This window comes from Leopardus geoffroyi, chromosome A2, assembly GCF_018350155.1.
Source record: "Leopardus geoffroyi isolate Oge1 chromosome A2, O.geoffroyi_Oge1_pat1.0, whole genome shotgun sequence".
NCBI classification, from domain to species: domain Eukaryota; kingdom Metazoa; phylum Chordata; class Mammalia; order Carnivora; family Felidae; genus Leopardus; species Leopardus geoffroyi.
Genome location: NC_059331.1, coordinates 19,569,273 through 19,586,857, shown reverse-complemented (window position 1 = coordinate 19,586,857; position 17,585 = coordinate 19,569,273). Strand labels below are relative to the sequence as shown.

The window sequence follows — 17,585 nt, the reverse complement described above, 5'->3', positions numbered from 1 at the left end:
CCTTCCTGATGGCTAAGTATGCTAGGGTAGCACATGAGTGATGGGCACTAGCCATGCACCAGGCAGCTCACTAAGCACTTCACACACAGCATCGGCCTGGATCCCCCAGATGACTCCCCAGGGTGGGCACTACCTCCTCACTGCAGTTGAGGAAATGAGGCGGGAAAGCTTGGGGACTTGTCCAAGGTCGCCAAGCTAGGAAGGAGTCTATATCTCAGGAGTGCTGGCTTCTCCCTGCCTTCTACCATCTTCCCCCCTCCTCCATACCCTGAGGGGATGGGAGGTGGAGGAGGGAGAGCTGCAGGTGCCAGATGAGCTCTTGGAAAACTGGGAGGTTTCAAGATAGGAGCTGAGGGAATATGCCTGAGTCAGGGCCCCCCCCCCCCCGCCCCCCCGCCCAGGCTGCCCGCAAGGGCTCCCAAGGGCAGAGGGTGCTCTGCTGCCGGAATAGTCAAAAGACAGTCTCCAGCGTCCCGCCCCCTTCCCTCCCCGACATTCTCGCTGCCAAATGAAATCTGGCAGCTTCTGAAAATAGCTCAGTGCTGCAGCAGGCTCTCTGCCCGCCCTTCAGCAGGCTGGCATGCAGCTGGGGGTGGCCACTGTGGGCAGACGCTGGTGCACGCGGGGCCTGGGGGTGGGTGTCACACACACAGTGCACTGGGCACCCCAGAGCTGGTGGCATGAGACAGCTGCCATTCCTCCACTCCTCTGACCTTTCCACGCCTGGCAAGGCCACAGTGGCCCTGGAGTCAGCCTGGCATGTTTACCAAGCCTGAAGGGGGTGCAGTCACTAGTAGGTGTGAGCAACTGCCCTTGGGCCACTTTTGTCCACTCATGTAGACAGAGAAACCTAGGAACCAGGAGAAAATGCCAAAATGGTGTTTATTAATATGTAGATGTAAACCCCAGTGGTGTTTTCCTATCTGATGTGGTCTAGGGCTTCCCAGCCAGAGAGAGGGGTCAGGAACCAGGATGTGTATCAGGCACTTGTCAGGTCCATATCCGGCACTGAGAACCCTGAGGCTACTCTGGGCAGTGTGGGCCTGGGTAAACCTGGACCAGCAAGGAAGGTCCTCTCTTGTCCCACTCAGGCTGAAGCCAGGACCCAGAACCAGACCTTCTAAGCATCACTCAGCAGCCCTCTACTGCCTCAGATCTGACCTGGAGTGTAGAGACTCCTGATTAACAGGAAGCCTCTTGGTCCTGTCCTCAGCCATCCACCCTCAAAAAAGTACACCAAGAGACAGTCCCTGCCATCAACCAGGACAAGGTGGAGGATGAACTGTTACAGAGAGAAGCTTTCCTGCCTGGGATCCGGTAAGCGGGTGGGGGCAGGAGAACTGTGCTGGCTTTTGTCACAGTGACAGTTTCCAAAGTAGAAAAGGGTTAAAAATACCTCCCACCCTCACCTGAGATGAGAAGCCACTCTTTGGGTAAGGGGTAGTAACAGGATTACTAGGCCCAGGGACTCTGCAGAGAGAGAGCTCCAAGGGGCCTGTGGGATGGGGTTGCAGCAAGATAGGGCTGGACCCCCCAGCGAGGCAGGCAGACTGACCCTGGTGCCTCGAGGAGACCAAAGGGAGGAATCCTGAGAGGGGCAAGTAGTGTGAGGAAGACAAACCTCTCCAAGGAGGCAGAGGTGGACCCTCCATTGGCCCTTCTCCCTCCCTTACTCTCTTACTCAACATTCAGAGATAGCAACTCGGTCCCTGGTCACCACAGCAACCAATGGCCAGATGCCTTTCCCAAGGCCAGGCCCATCTGCCTACCCTACAGAGGGGGTATCTCCATGGGAGGAGGGAAGCCTGCCACAACCCCCAGTAGCCTAGAAGTCTAAGGCCATGTCCCAGCGCAGAACAGACCTATGTCTCACTGGGGCCACTCTGGCCAAAGTCTCTGCAGCTGAGGCAGGTGGCTCCCTAACTCCCAGGCTCTGGGCCCTGTCTAATGAGGTTTGGAGTCAAGGTCTCCCATCCTGATGTTCCAAGTGACAAATTAAAACACAACAAAAAACGATCCTTTTGTTACAAATAATGACCCCAGGCCCTCTGGGTCAGGGCCACAGCACACTCGGATCTATACGCCACACCAAGAGGCCCAGCTCATCCAAGGCCCCATGAGCTACTGGTTGTTGCAGCCCTGTGAGGCTGAGGAGCTGCCTGCCTGCTTCTTTCTCCGCTTGTTGAGCAGTCGATTGTTAGAGGTCTTCAGGTCCTTGATCTGCACCTGGTCATAGTCCACACGCATGGTTGCCAAGGCACTGGTCATCTCCTCCTGCGGACAGATACCCACGGAGGTCAGGACATACTGGCCTCAAGAACCATCACCCTCCTGCCTCTAGCCCCTTACTAATGTCAATGAGGGCAGTGACAGCCTTTATTGCCCAAGCGCCCAGCACTGGGCCATCCCCTTGTGTCACATAATCCTCACTACAGTCCTTTCTGGTGGACCCTGAGCTTATCCACTAAGGCACAGAAAGTATAGTGACTCCCTGGGACCACACTAGTGTAAGTAGGAGAGGGACCTTGGCCAATGTCACCTGCTAAGAACCATAGGCCTGCAGGGGACATCATCTTGAAAGGTACCCAGGACATGAAGCTTGAAGATTGTGTCCAGGGTATCCTGGGGCTCTGAGCTGCTGTCCCATGTGATCAAACCTGGCTTCCGCTAAGTCTAAAACCAGGCTGACCACTCTCCAAAATAGAAACTGTAGGGGGTTATGGCCAAAGCCCCTTCACTAAGCCCCTGGCCCAAAGTCCCCGTGAGCCAGGAGCACCATCCTGAATGCAATAGCACAGCCCAGTGCTCTGAGTGCCACAGTTGGACACCAGTGCAGTCAGGTGTCCTGTGTCTAGGCATGGGGGAGTGGCTGATGATGCAGGATCTTGGTAGCCACCACCCTGGAGTCCCTTTTTCCAAACCCCAGGAAGCTGTAAGGAGACTGAGGCAGCATCCACCTACCTTGACCTCATCCCAGTGGTCTCTATCCTCCTGAAGCACTCGGGCCGTGTGGAGTGGGGTCTGTGGCACCACCATCGATTGCTGGAAGGAGCCCCAAGCCCATGGATTAGAACCTGCAGGCACCTGGGACAGCACTGGCTCCCCACCCCACCCCCTTTCTTCCTGTCTTAGATGGGACATCCAAGGCTCAGGGAGGCAAAGGAGCCTGACTGAAGCAGTGGCAAAGTCAGGCTGTTGGTGGGGTCCTATCACACATCTGTGGCCTGCCCCAGGACCTCCAGAGACATCACCCTCCTGCCTACGGCCCCACTCCAGCTTGCCACTCTGCCTACCACAGGGCACAGAGGCACTCACATTGATCCAGGGATGGTTCATGAACTGTGTGATGGTCAGCCTCTCTGTGGGGTCTGTCTTCAGCAGGAGGCGGATCAGCTGCTTAGCTAGAGGAAGAATGGGGAGTGGGGAAGTTACAGAGTCCCTCAGAGTCAGTCCCCCACCCCGCTCTACATGTGCCCCCGGATTCCTAACCCATAGAAACAGTGAGCTAATAACTGTTTCTTGTTTTAAGCTACTAAGTGTTGGGAAGAGCTCATTAAGTAGCCATAGAGAATGGATACAGGGTCCTCAAAGGGAAAATATTACTAAGGGACAGGAGTTAGAGGAAATTTTGAGGAGGTGAGTTTTGAGCCCATTTGGTAGATATAGAAACTGAGGTTCAGAAAGTTTGGGTAACCTTCCTAGGGCCACACGGCTGGGATATGGGATATGGGATGTCACACACACAAGATCTGAACGTAGGTTGCTTTGACACCAAAGTGGTATCTCCCAGAATGAAGGCTGATGGGGTCCAGTGGAGCAAGCTCACCATCCTCAGAAACCTCCGACCACTCAGGATTGGGGAAGCCATACTGGCCCAGGCGGATCCTCCTCTTCATCCCTGGGGAGATGGCCTGACCCGTGTTGGAGTAGAAGGGCGGGAAGCCACACAGGCTGCAGGAGAGTGGAGGTCATTCAGCACAGGTGTGAGGGCAGCACCGGGGTGGACCCATTCCCCTCCCCAAATCCCTGACTGGGAAGACAGGCAGCCACTATGGCAGCCACCTTGGCAAGAATACCAGCCCTCTGGACTCTGGGGTCATGCTAGGAATGCCATCTGCCCTTGGCAAGGAGAGACCTTCAGGCAGCCTGAAGGAGAGGTGTCCCCTGACCAAAAGCGAAGGGCAGCCTGCATGAAGAATGACCCACTCAAGGTTCACCAAAGGTTTGAGGGGGGCAGAGCAGAAGTGGTTCTGAGGATATGAGGAGGTAGTATAGGGGTGAAGGTGGTGGTACTCACAGGATGTACATGATGACGCCCAGGGACCACATGTCACACGACTTGTCATACTTCTCTGGACCCAAGACTTCAGGAGCTAGCAGGGCAGAGGGCACAGGAGGGCTCTCAGCCCAAAGGTCTTGGAGCCTAGATAGGAGCCTGAAGCCTGAGAAAGGTGGGGAGCAGGTGCCTGGGCTGGGGGGTGGGGCAGAGCAGACTGGTGTCTGGCACCTTCTGGGAAGGCAGCATGTGTGTGAAGTTGGGGGAGGAAAAACGGCTCCCAGAAAAAATAAACCCGCTTTTAGGCTGGGCTGTAAAGAATGATAGCTTCCTAGCTTCTTCGGGCCAATATCAGCCTTGGTGAGGGAGGAGAGGGAGAGAAGGTCAGTCTGGGATTTGGTGGAGTCCAGCCACAGGTGAAGGGCCTCAGGCCACCAGCTGCTCTGTGTCCCTTGTCTCCCTAAATGTACAGCCTAGATCACGGGCAAGGAGGGGCCAAGGGTAGGGCTCTGGTTTCCACTTTCAGCTTGGCTACCATCCCATGGGGCCTTGTTCTTCCCACCTGTGCAATGATGGGCAGGCCAGAAGATTTCCAAGCCAAAATACTGCAAAACACATCCTGGTAAACAGGATACCGTTTCAGCTGTCTCAAGGGTTCCCCACCCCTTCAGCAGCTCTCTTGGAAGGCCTCCCTGAGAGAAAAGAGCCCTCTGTAAATAGAGTCATCACCCCTCTCTCACAGTAGGGACACTTTCCAGATCTGGGCTTCCCACTCACAAGGGAGCAGGGAGCTTCTCTGGAAGCATGAGTATGTGACACCCCCAAATCCCGTCCATGCCCTCGTCTAAGGGACCCTCTCCCTCAAGACAAGTGGCTGGTGCCCTGTATCCTTCTAATGTAATAGGGGAGGACTGCCTACTTTGTGAATATGAATCCCAGGAAGATAAAAACTGGAGAAAAACAACCTCGGTTGGGCTCCGTCCCGAGCTGATGGCAGCCTTTTATCACGTATATATTTAGAGCTGCTGTGATGTCATTCAGCTCACAGGCCACAGCCAGAATTTTCCTGGATCTATTTTCAAAAGCAGAAGCTGAAGTTTGGGAGAATATTTTTGCAGCCTCCGGCCCCCCACGTCACCGCCTCCATATAATCCTTTCCTCCCTCCTTACTGGGCTTTAACCCTTTGGCTTCTGCAACCCATAGGCTGCCCCACACCACAGCAGGGTCCAGTGGGAGTAGAGACATACAAACCATATCCCAAGGACTCACCCACATAATAGGGAGTATAGCAGGGTGTCTGCAGGGCATTTTGGGTGGTCTCCTTGGCAAAGCCAAAGTCAGTGAGCTTGAGTACTGCATCTTTCTCCTTGGACGTGTAGAGCAGGTTTTCAGGCTGGGCCAGGAAGATAAAACATTGGTCTGGAGTTAGGCACCAAGCAGGGGCAGAGTCCCAAAATGATCTTCAGGCAGACTTCCTTCACCCCAATCCATTCAGGAGGAACCAGCTCCATCTCACTAAAAAGACCGGGGCCCTGGTTACCAACAATGTGGGCCAAATAAGGAGAAGACCAAGGTGGCTGGGAGGTAACGCCTCCTTTCACAGAAGGGAAACAGAGGCAGGTGTTCAGCCAAAGCTGTGAAAAGCCAAGTGCCACACAGAGCCCAGGGGCAGGAACTTTGAAGCCTGTGTTGGTAATGCTGCCATGAAATACCAAAATGAAGGTTCTGGGGCAAGGTAGGCTGCCATGTTGCCAAGCCCATGTCCTGTGCCCAACCTGGAACAAGTGAGCAGGGCAGCCCTGCCCGAGGTTGCTCAGGAAGAAAGCCCCCACCACTTAGGCCCCAGGAGCTGCACAGAGGCTGTTCTTCCTGGTTGCAAAGCACAGAGAGCCTGAGGAAAAGAGAAGCGGGGAGGTCTGCATGGAGGAGGCAGTCCTGAAGCTGGTTTTTAATGAATAGGTAGGACCTAGGGCTCTGGAGGAAAGGAGAGACCCTCAGGCAGAGCTGGGGTAAAAGGACACGGTATTGGATGGAGTTCCAGTTTGGAGCCAGTGAAAGCTTTTTCTCCAGTTCTATTTGAGATGATCTGATCTTGGATTGGGATGAAAGCAGGAAAGCATGTTTAGTTTATTCAAGGGAGTCACCTCTAAAGAAGGCTTTTCTCTCCTTGGGAAAAAAAGGAAGCCAGGGCCAAAATAAAGCAAGGGTTCAGAAGGTGAGTCTGTCCTGGCTCCATGTGTATCCAGAATCAAAAGATAAATGGACTGGCAGTACTCAGCCAGAGGAGGAGCCTGATGTTGTAGCTGGGCCCTCCACTCCTCTCTGCCCAGTCTCAGGAGGAAGTAAGCCTCAGGGTGATGCTCTAAGCCATGCTCTAAGCCTGGGGTAGAGGGCTCAGGACTCACAGATTCTGCTCTGATGGTGGCTGGCACGTGTATACATATGTGTGTGGGACTGCCTCATGCGGTTTGCATTTTATGCATCCAATCCTGATGACCTATAGGACCCAGTCCTCCCTAGATAGGACATTTGGAGAGCTGAACCTCTAGAAAGTGTCTGAATCCCATCCACTGAAAGGGCAAACAGACCCAGGAGCTGGGACTACTTCAACTGGTTCCTCCTTGCCTCCCAGCAAATGGCTTCTTTCCCTTAAAATGCTGGCGTTAGAGGGCCTAATCTACCAAAACTATGGCTGTTACTTCACAGAAGCCACAACAGTGTCAGGCAGTCCCTGTCTGAGACCTGGTACATTGCATGTTCATAAAAGTCCTTGCTGAAAGAAAGAATGAATGAATCCCAGTGTGGCATCTGTGCAGGCTTAGGCAAGGTACAATCTCTCTCTGAGACCTGTCTTCCTCATCTGTAAAATGGGTAATGGCTCCTATCTCACAGGGTTATATGAGAATTAAACAAGATGCTTGTCAGTGTCTACTGGCTTGAGGCAAGCACTCATTTATGCTTAAGCCTACTGGGATTACACAGTGTTTAAAAGAAACAAGGAGACCCATCTGGCTAGAGCAGAAGGAATATGCTGAAACCATGGGAGAAATGGCTGAGAAGAGCAGTCTGGGCCAGGGGGCAGAGGCTTTGAATGCTGATCAAGGAAACTTGCCTCCATCTAGTGGGTACTGGGAGCCATTGAGGGTTGTGTACTCCCTTCTCTGGTCCCCCAACCTGGGTCCTAGAGCCTCACCTTGACGTCTCGGTGGGCGATGTTCCGGCTGTGCAGGAACTGGATGGCAGTGCCAATATCCCGCATGATTCCTGCAGCTTCTGCAGACATAGAGGAGGGGGCAGTGATGCCAGTCAAAAGTCGAGCAGCCTGGGGCCCCCACCCTATCACCCCCCTGGAATAGCACAAGATGGTGATAGCAGTCCTGCCACCCAGGACTCACCCCCATTCATCCTAATTTCCTCTGGGGGTAGAAAGCACAGTCCCCCTCTACCTCCTTCCTCAGGCCTGGGCTACCTCTTCCCAGCTGAGATGCTCATTGGCACCAAGAGGCTTTGAGGCCTCCATCCCAAAGCCATGAAGAGTCCATCTCTGACAAGGTATTTTGAATTCATGGAACTCCTTGGGAGGATGAACACTCTATCCCACCATCTCTTATTCAGCTGCATAGACTGAGGCACAGAGAGGAGCAGGGTCTTGCCCAGCATCACACAGCAACTTTTTGTGACTCATCTCAGTTGGAACACCCCCTCTGGTCCAGCTGCATGCACATACCTCTCTCAGTGAAAGCCTGGTCGCCACGCTCCTGAATCCGGCTGAATAGCTCACCACCTTCCATGCTAGAAGAGAAAAGTGACTGTAAGCAGGGAGTGGGCTAATCAAGTGTCAGCCTGCCCCTGCTCTGAATCACAGGCCCAGACCTCAGGCCCTGCCGCTCTGCCCCTGGAAACAGTCAGCATCAGCCTCCTCATGCCTTGAAGAACTTGGTGCGTAGTGGGCCATCAGCTTGGGTGGGTTTAACTGGACTCTTAGAAATAGGGTGGGCTCCCCAGGGATCCTCACCAGGATCACTTCCCCTATCTGGTTGAGGCTTGGGCAGCCCAACCCTCCATCCAAGCCTCAGCTTCTTCATATAAGGGAGGAGATGTCAATTGTCATCATCATGACAACAGCTTTCTGAACACCTACAGGGTGTTGTACCCTGGGCAAACCCTTCACGTGCACTGCTATGTGACCCAGGGCTGGTCCCTTTACCTCTCTGTGCCTCAGCTTCCTCTTTTATAAAATGGGATTTATAGCACCAGTGTCACAGAGTTGCACAGATTGAATAAGCAATACACATGGAGCATTTAGAATGGAGTCAGGTACAGGGTGAATACTACATTTAGATCTTCCTCCACATTTTACATGGCAGTTACAAAAATTCAGAGAGGTTAAGGGCTATCTAAAATCACACAGCCAGTGGGTAGTAGAGCCAGGATCTGAACCCCAAATCTGACTCAAGAGCTGTTAACCTATAGGATGAGGGAGGACTTAAAGGTAGATGGGGAGGAGCTTGAGGTGTAGACACGAGGCCCAGGGTCTGAGGAAGGCTAGGGTTGAGCCACAGTGCTATTGGGAGAAGCCCAGGGTAGAAGAGGCCACTGGCTCCCAGTATCTGGAGGGACCACAGGAGTACAAACCGAGGAGGTGACTGTGTGTGTCCTGCTTCCCCCACCAATCTCCCCTGACCCACAATCAGGACTTGGCGGCTTTCTCTGACAACTCTTCCAGCCCCTCTTCCCCAAGTGAAATCACACTCAGGGAAGCCAAATTGGAGCCCCCATGGTTCCCTTCCCATCCTTGTGGGAACGGCCTTGTGGCTAGCAGCTGCACAGCTCTATGGGCAATGCCTGAAGCTGCCCCTCCATTACTCCTCAAGGGCTGGAGTGCCTCCCATAGCTGCTATCTGAAGAGCAGAGAGGGCCCCTAGAAGAATGGTGGGAGCCTGGGGGCCACAGGAGTACCAATGAGGCCAGCATACCATTCCATGACGATGAGGAGACAGCGCTTGCTGTGATGCATGTTCTCATACACGTCCAGGATGCGCACGATGTGGGGGCCTCCTGAGGCCTGCCAGTGGTGGTCCACCTCCTGCCGGGCCTTGGGGCTGTCATACAGGAGCTGAGGGCAGGTAGGCACAGAAAGTGTCAGGCTCACAGCCCACTTCTCCAGCAGCCACCCAGATAGTGCCACTGCCCTCACTTTGCAGACAAGAATACATAAGCTCAGAAAGGCCTGTGACCTGCCCAAAGTCACTCATCTTATAAAGGGAAGAATGAGGATTTGAATCTAGGTTTCTCTGATTTGTGGTCCAATGGCCACAGGAAGGCCCTGGGGGTAGCTGACAGCTTAGAAAGACTCAGAGGCTAGAGAAGCCCTGCATGCCTTCTCCAGGGCAGCCAGGGAAGTGGGAGTTCAGTGGGCTTTGTAAGCAAATCACACATCAGGTATGAGACCCCAGGTCAGGGGCCACACATCCCTCGAGCTGCACTTTTGCAATGTTATGGCACAGAGTTGTAGACCCATAGGTAGTGTCTGGGGGCAGGGGGCACCCTAGTTGAGGGAGGTAACATCCTGGTCAGGTGAGGCCTGAGTTTGGGGCTGAATTCTCCCAGTGACTCAGTGTGACCTCAGGCAAACATTCACAGCTCCAAGTCAAAGCCCACAACTCAGTAAAATGGAGTAATAACAGAGTCATCCCTACAGGATGCATCACAGCAAGGCAGGTGGCAGGTGGGCGGGCATCAGGATCCTCATTCAGGTTAACTCAGCCCTAGGCTATGGCTGCCAACCATAATGCCAGTTGCTGGAAATGAGCAAGGCCCCCCGGAGTGGTCCTGCTCAGAGGAGGTATAGGGGAGGAGGAGAAGTCAGCATGCGAGGTGAGGTGGTCCAGAATGTGGAGAACAGGGACAAACCATCTCCCCACAGGGCTGCTCACCTGAGACCCAGCCCCATTTGTTTCCTAGTTGATCAGGGTTGAGGACCAGGGTCAGAATTCAAGCCTACGGCTCAGAGCAGTTTCATCTTGCTCAGTACCTGCAGGACCCTGTACCATCCCTGGCCTTGCCTTCCCCTCTGCAGGGCACTGTGAAGAACAGCTCTGGGACCAAGCTCTCTAGGCTAAGGTAGACAGGAGCACAGAGGAAGGCAGTAGGCTCTCATGCCTGCTGCCCCATAGCTGTTCCCCCATTTCTGCAGCAGCTAACCACGACCTAGCCTGGGGGTGCAGGGAGCTGGGCAAGCCCCTCCACCAGTTTTGGGGTCCTTGCTCCATTAACCAGTCCAGGGTGGGGGTGTGCATGGAGGCTGCTGTAGGCAGACTCCCAGCCTGGAAACCATGAGTCCTTTGCTCACGCTGCCTTTGCCTCCCAGAACATCCCTCAGTTCTCTGCCCACACAGCTCCTGAGTACCAGACTCTTGTTTGCAGTGCTGGAGGCAGGGGCTCAGTCACTCCCACTCACCACACTACCTGAGGTGGCTGTAGCCAGGGGTACCCCAGTTTTAGCCACAGGACCCAAGATGTACCATCCTCCGTCCCTGCTCTGTTCCCTCTACACCTCTTCTCTGTGTGGCCTCCTTACACTTCTCCCTGCCCCTTGCTATCTCTTGCCCAGTCTGGTCTGACTTGATTGTGTCCTGGAGGGGTCTTCAGACTGGCTCCAGGACCCCCTCTTCACTCTGCCCTGCTACTAGCATCTCACTCCTACACCAGAGTCCTCTCTCTTCTCTCATAAAATCCCAAGCGCACAGCTGGAACACTCCTAGTGAGGTCCTCAGCCCTACCTATTCTTGCCCCAACCCCTTAAATTCCCTCCCCCATGGCTCCAAATAATAGCCACCACCTCCCCTGCCATTCAGGGCTTGCCTTCCTCTCATTGCCTGCTACCTTTGGCTCCCAACCCTTCCTGTTCTGGTCAGAATAATGTACTTACCAGGCCCAAACAGCCTTACTCTATGCCTATGCCACATGCACCATTGCCCCTCTCCTTCCCCATTGGGCCAACTCCCTCTTTTTGAGGAAACTTCTGGGCTCAGCTCAGATGTCTCCTTGTCTGCAAAGACCTCCCAGCACCTCCCCCTGTGGTTTTTGCCTCTGTACCTCCAATCAGGCTGAAAGCAGTTTTAGAGAAGAGGCAGGGCAGGTCCAGCTGCAGGTCCCTGGCTGGGGCCAACAGAAAACACTGAGCTCCTGAACAAACAAAAGATGGGCGGGTGGGCACAGTGCTAGAAGGGAGGTGTGGGAGAGAGTGGGGGGAAGGGAGTAGATGGCCAAGGAGGGCCAGAGGGCCTCATGGCCTAAGACTGTACCCTGTGCTTTGCTGAGGTGGAGGAGCAGGTGGAGCTGCCCTGAGTTGGAGCCTCTGAATGGCTCCCACCCTACTCAGTCCATATTTAGGAACCCATTTCCCACACGGATTAAAATAGTCCTTTTCTGAGTGCCAAGGCCCTGAGAACAAGCACAGGGGTGGAGATATGGCTGCCCCCAGAAGACACAATAAATGCCTCCACTGACTTCTCTGCAGGGGAGATCACAGGGGCCAGAGCTGTGGACCTGGTCCCATCCAGGCCCAGCTATCAAGAAATCTCCTGGGCAGGGGCGCCTGGGTGGCGCAGTCAGTTAAGCGTCCGACTTCAGCCAGGTCACGATCTCGCGGTCCGTGAGTTCGAGCCCCGCATCAGGCTCTGGGCTGATGGCTCAGAGCCTGGAGCCTGTTTCCGATTCTGTGTCTCCCTCTCTCTCTGCCCCTCCCCCGTTCATGCTCTGTCTCTCTCTGTCCCAAAAATAAATAAACATTGAAAAAAAAAATTAAAAAAAAAAAAATTTAAAAAAAAGAAATCTCCTGGGCTGTCACTCTTAATCCCTTGGGTTGGCTTTGAGTGTGGCCCCAAACCTCTTAGAGCCTCAGTTTCCTCATCTTTCTTCTCCATAGCCAGAGCCTTCTCCTCTTCCAGGAGTCCCCCCAATGTCACCTCTTCTCAGAAGCCCTCCCTGACCACCCCGACTAAAGAGGACCTCAAGAGTTCCTCGTTCTCCCTTCACCCTTTTTCTTTTTTTATACATGTGTTTTGCTCATTAAGGTATACTTCACATACAGTAAAATGCACAGGTCTCAACAGCCCAGCTCAATGAGTTTTGACAGCTGCACACCCCCGTGACCCACACCCCCATCAAGATAGAAACACTTCCAGCTCCCCAGCAAGCTCCCACGTCATCACCCTTTTTACCTCCCTCCTGTGCAGCACTGGCTCACAACCTACAATTAGCTTGTTCCTTTGATAACTCTTTAAACAAACACACACATATAGATATTGCACTTTCAATGTGCCTGGCTCTGTTCTGAGCACTTTATAAATGTTAGGAGCAAGGGGTTTTGTTATCACCATTCTTTAGCTGAGAAATGGAGGCACAGAGAGGGAAAGTAACTGGTCCCAGGCCACACGGCTGATTCCCCAGCCAGGCTGGCACCATGCTGCCTCCCTCATGAGACTGTGGGCCCACAAGAGCGTGGCCAATCTGCCTGGTCACCTGTGGGTCCCAGTTTCTGGGCCTGGCACAGAGTACTGGCTCAGATAATACTTGTATATTTATTGAACAAGTAAACCTAGAAAGTAGAGATAAGAGGATGAAACCCTCACAACTCACCATGAGGACAGAATAAGATTAAATTGAGGAGGAAAAATAAATAAATAAATAAATAAATAAATAAATAAATAAATAAATTGAGGAGGAACCAGGAAAGCTCAACAAATGGTGAACCAGATTTTACCACCTCTTCCAAGGAGCCCATCCTGACTGCTCCAGCCCACAGGCTATTGCTATAAACTGGCTTCAGTCATGCAGGTACATGAGTCCATACAATCCTTCATAAAAGATGTCTCCAAGCAAGAGCCCCTTTTTCCCAGGCATAGAAATGAGCACAGGGGTAAGATATAGGAGGCTCAGGTTCTACTCTTACTCTCAGTGTGACCTTGGGTGGTTCCTTTGCATCTCTGGGCCTCAGTTTCTCACAGAGAGAAACTATGGGGTTTGGGCTAGATTGGGAGAAGGGAATCTCTCAGAGGTTCAGAGGTGCAAAGGTCAGAAGCTCCTTGCAAAGTAACTACCATATCCCCACTCCCACATCACTGCCTTCATGGAGCGGCCCCTGAGTCTCCACGGACACCTATCCAAATACCTGAACCTCATGGGGGCCACCTGGTCCCTAGTCACAGCCAGGAAGAAAAGAAGGGGGGTAGTCACCTCAGCAGATCCCCCATCCTTGCCTCACTCCCATCCCATGTCCCCTGGACCCCCCAGGGATCCACCAAAACTAAATGTCAGTGATGGTTCCTGGGCAGCTCCAGCTATGCCCAGCAGGCACCCACATACCTGTGAGACGGAACCCTGGCTTTCTCCTAAGGGTGGGCTCCTGGCTGTACTTGAGGTGAGGGCCCCCACCACAGGTAGATGAGCATCAAATCTGAGATGACATATCCTTGAACAAATGACACCACTCTAGACTCAGGCTTTGATGAAGCAGTTTCCACCTCTCCCTTCTCCCTCACTCTCCATTGCCAAATTGTCCCCAGACCCTACAGCCAAATGGCCAAGATCCCTGCCAACCCCAGCAGACAGTAGACCCTGACAAAGGTTGAGGCAGCGGGGCCCATGCCCCTCCAGCGGCACCAGGTGGAATGGGAGCCTTGGGACTGGCCAGGCTCCCTCTCTCCCTCCCTGCTGTGTTCCGTCCCACCCAAGGACAGGCTTCACGTGTAGATGGAGGAGGTCCTGAGTTCAGGAGCTGGGAAAGCAATAGCAACATTTGACTGTTTGGAAAACAATTTGTAGTTGACAAAACGCTCTCTTTCCCCTTATCTCATGGGAATGCTGGTGCCGCCCTATGAGGCAAGCAGGGCGGGACCAGCAACCCCAATTTATAGACTGAGGAAAGAGAGGTTCAGGAAGATGAAGTCACTGCCCTGGGGCCACCAAGCTGGAGTGTGGCAAGGCTGAACAGGGAGGAGAAGGGACTTTTGAGAGAGTGTCCAGACAACCCCTCCCCTAGGGGAAATGGGAGGAGGGGGTGACACGAAGTTGAAGAGGCACTGGCCAAAACTACTGCTTACAAGACTCGGGAAACTTGTTCTGAAATAAACGTGTGCATAGGTGTGTGCGAGAGCAGGGGTGTGTGTAGGGATGTGCACGGGAACATGGGTACGTGCATGTATAGGGGTGTGTCCCTGAGGGTGTATGGGTATAGGGAGCATGGGGGGTGGGGGAAGTGTGCAAGTGAGGGGCTGTGGGTATGCATGTGTCTCTATTCCCTGCAATAGTGACTCTGAACCCCCAGAGATGGGAACCACCCATCTGTCCATCTATTCATCCAACATTTTCTATCTCTCTGAAGTGCCTACCAGAGTACTGGACACAGAGAGGTACCCAAGAAAGACTGGAGGTCTTGCTACCACAACTCAACCTGTGACAGCCTTGCCCAAGCAGGTGACCAAGCCCAGACCCCTCTGCTCAGACCTCCTCTCTCACTGAGGCCCCATCTTCTGCATCACCTCACGTTGCCCAGAGCTGTAAAAGCACTCTGTCTGCTTTCCTAGGGCATCAAACAGAGCTGGGATGTCTGCAGTGGCTCTGTGAAGACGCAGTTTTGGGACAAGCCCCAATACCCTACTACCGCCACCTCCCAGCCCCAGAAAAGCCATCCACCCAGGCCCATATGCTCACCCACATATCTAGTGTCCACATCCAGCTAACCCCAGGGCTGGGCTCTTCTCAGGTAAAAGTGTTCACACTATCTCCATCTGTCTCACACACAGGAAGTCCCAAGGCCACCAGCCTGGACAGGCAGCCTCCCCCACCCCACCCCAACCCCCACACTCCCAGCCAGTTAACCTGCAGCCTGGGCCAAGCTGCTGTGTGGCCTCTAGGGGAACACCCACTCCTTCCGGGGAAAGAGAGATGGCTTGCAATCTCTCCCATCAGTGAGGCACTAACAAATTAAGAAATATTAACTCTGGAGTTCTTGACAACCCACGGCTTGAGAGACATCATTCTCACAGCAAAGGGAATCTCCTGGAAGCCAGGTATCCAGTTGTTCTCACTGTCCAGTGAGCCACTAGAAGTCTATTATTTCCACTCCTCTATTCATTGACAATATGATTTCAGGCATTTTATAATCCTAAAGCATGACAAATAAAACAAAAAACATCAGATTCTCTTCAGAATGAAGAGAAAAATTAAATATACCAGACACCCATGTAACTAACTCATAACTACAACTGAAAATACAGTTTAATTCTGAGCTTCCTGGGAGTTTTGGCAAAGAAGAAAACCAGATAGGTTCTGCTGCTTTTATCACCCCATGAAGAGGAGCACAGACATTCCTTGAACTTTTTTCAAGATGAAATTCTTTCTCTTTTTTAAGATTTTTATTTCTTATTTTTTCAATGTTTATTTTTTTGAGAGAGACAGAGACAGAGCAAGAGCGGTGGAGGGGCAGAGAGAAAGGGAGACACAGAATCCAAAGCAAGCCCCAGGCTCTGAGCTGTCAGCACAGAGCCCAATGTGGGGCTTGAACTCACAAATAGTGAGATCATGACCTGAGCCAAAGTCAGATGCATAACCAACTGAGTCACCCAGGCACCTCTCCAAGACCAAATTCTTACAGGGATTCTGCAACAGACCTTACATGAGGGAAAAGTGTGACATTCTGAAAATGCCTTTGACAATAATTTTCCAAGATACAGAAAGATTCGCATGAAAACTATCTGATAATAAACTCCCTCCTAAAGACTAAGGCCAGCACATGGCATTGTAGCCTGGAACATCCACCAGGAGGCTGAGATAACATCACCAGACCCTTTATTTTCTGGGGAATCTCAGCTTTGTTCTGTGCCAGAGTATGGAAAAGAGAGAGGTAGAAGGACTGGTATGTCCCTAACCCCTATCACATCTTCTCCCACTTGGGGATCTAGTCCCAGCCTCAGGCAAGGGCAGACCAGAATGCTGAAGAGCTGCATTTCTGGGCTACTGATTACATCATGTTCAACACCCAACACTCGGGCAGCAGAATTGGACAGAATGTTATAGGAAAATACAGGTTTTAAAATCACATTTTGTTCACTGTGGGGAAACCTCTATTCTCTACAGAGAGAGGCTATGGATAAGAAAAAGCACTTTGAAGCAGCACCAGATCCAAGATGGCGGCCGGCAGGAAGCTGATGAAGGAGCTTGAAGAAATCCGCAAATGTGGAATGAAAAGCTTCCGGAACATCCAGGTTGATGAAGCTAATTTATTGACTTGGCAAGGGCTTATTGTTCCTGACAACCCTCCATATGATAAGGGGGTCTTCAGAATCGAAAGAAACTTTCCAGCAGAGTACCCATTCAAACCACCGAAGATCATATTTAAAACAAAGATCTATCACCCAAACATCAATGAAAAGGGGCAGGTCTGTCTGCCGGTAATTAGTGCTGAAAACTGGAAGCCGGCAACCAAAACCGACCAAGTAATCCAGTCCCTCAGAGCACTGGTGAACGACCCCCAGCCCATGTATCACTTCGGGCTGATCTAGCTGAAGAATACTCTAAGGACCGTAAAAAATTCTGTAAGAACACTGAAGAGTTTACAAATAAATACGGGGAGAAGCGACCTGTGGACTTAACTCTGCCGCAACTGACTCCAGCGAATGTGAGTGGAGACCCCAAGCAGCACATTCAGACACCCCGCAAAGCAGGACTCTGTGGAAAATTGACACGTGCCACCGCCTGGCATTTGCTTGTGGCACTTACTAACTTTCTACAGTTTTCTTAATCAAAAGTGGTCTAGGTAACCTGTAAAGAAAGGACTAAAAATTTAAGACGTTCATAAATAAATAAATAAACAAATAAATAAAAACACTTTGAACTTACCACATTCCCTCTTTGACAAGAATGTTCAACTCAGCCATATCTAAGATCCCTTCTGGCTCCCAGTCTGATTATTTGGTATTATTTTTTTCCCATGGTGACAGATCTCTAATTTTATGAGAAACACATGCCACTGGAATGGCAAGATTCATTTTATAGCCAGCTGTTGAGACCACCCCTGCCTTGTGCTGCTAACACCAATGAGGGCCACCCCTGGCTAGCCCCTGACCCTTGCAAGCTGCTCTGTCCACTCAGAATGGTAGCCATAGCCTCAGAGATGGGATGGTATGGATTGACCTCAAGTTCAGGATTCAGAAGCAGGAATTTCCTTCTTAAGGCCTCAGTATCTTCTTATAAAGCCAGAGCCATGCCCCTCTTCCCCTCACTTACTGCCTCCACTCCCCCACT

General features: G+C 52.3%; 1 protein-coding gene and 1 pseudogene across 3 annotated transcripts in view; one reads left to right on the top strand and one right to left on the bottom strand.

Moving 5' to 3' along the window:
- Window positions 1-863: 863 nt before the first annotated feature.
- Window positions 864-17,585, bottom strand: part of MAPKAPK3 (MAPK activated protein kinase 3) — a 28,842-nt gene continuing 12,120 nt past the window's right edge. For 2 of the 3 annotated variants that reach the window (XM_045492941.1, XM_045492942.1), the window contains exons 3-11: window positions 9,254-9,393; window positions 8,005-8,069; window positions 7,471-7,550; window positions 5,547-5,670; window positions 4,298-4,373; window positions 3,827-3,951; window positions 3,316-3,401; window positions 2,962-3,042; window positions 864-2,274 (exon numbers count right to left, since the gene is read on the bottom strand). In XM_045492941.1, the coding sequence (XP_045348897.1) occupies window positions 2,122-2,274; window positions 2,962-3,042; window positions 3,316-3,401; window positions 3,827-3,951; window positions 4,298-4,373; window positions 5,547-5,670; window positions 7,471-7,550; window positions 8,005-8,069; window positions 9,254-9,393 (930 nt within the window). In that variant the 3' untranslated portion in view covers window positions 864-2,121. Of the gene's footprint in view, window positions 2,275-2,961; window positions 3,043-3,315; window positions 3,402-3,826; window positions 3,952-4,297; window positions 4,374-4,838; window positions 4,969-5,546; window positions 5,671-7,470; window positions 7,551-8,004; window positions 8,070-9,253; window positions 9,394-11,375; window positions 11,466-17,585 lie in introns of all 3 variants that reach the window. The other variant, XM_045492943.1, reaches the window with a different exon arrangement.
- On the top strand, window positions 16,457-17,135 carry LOC123605668 (annotated as a pseudogene).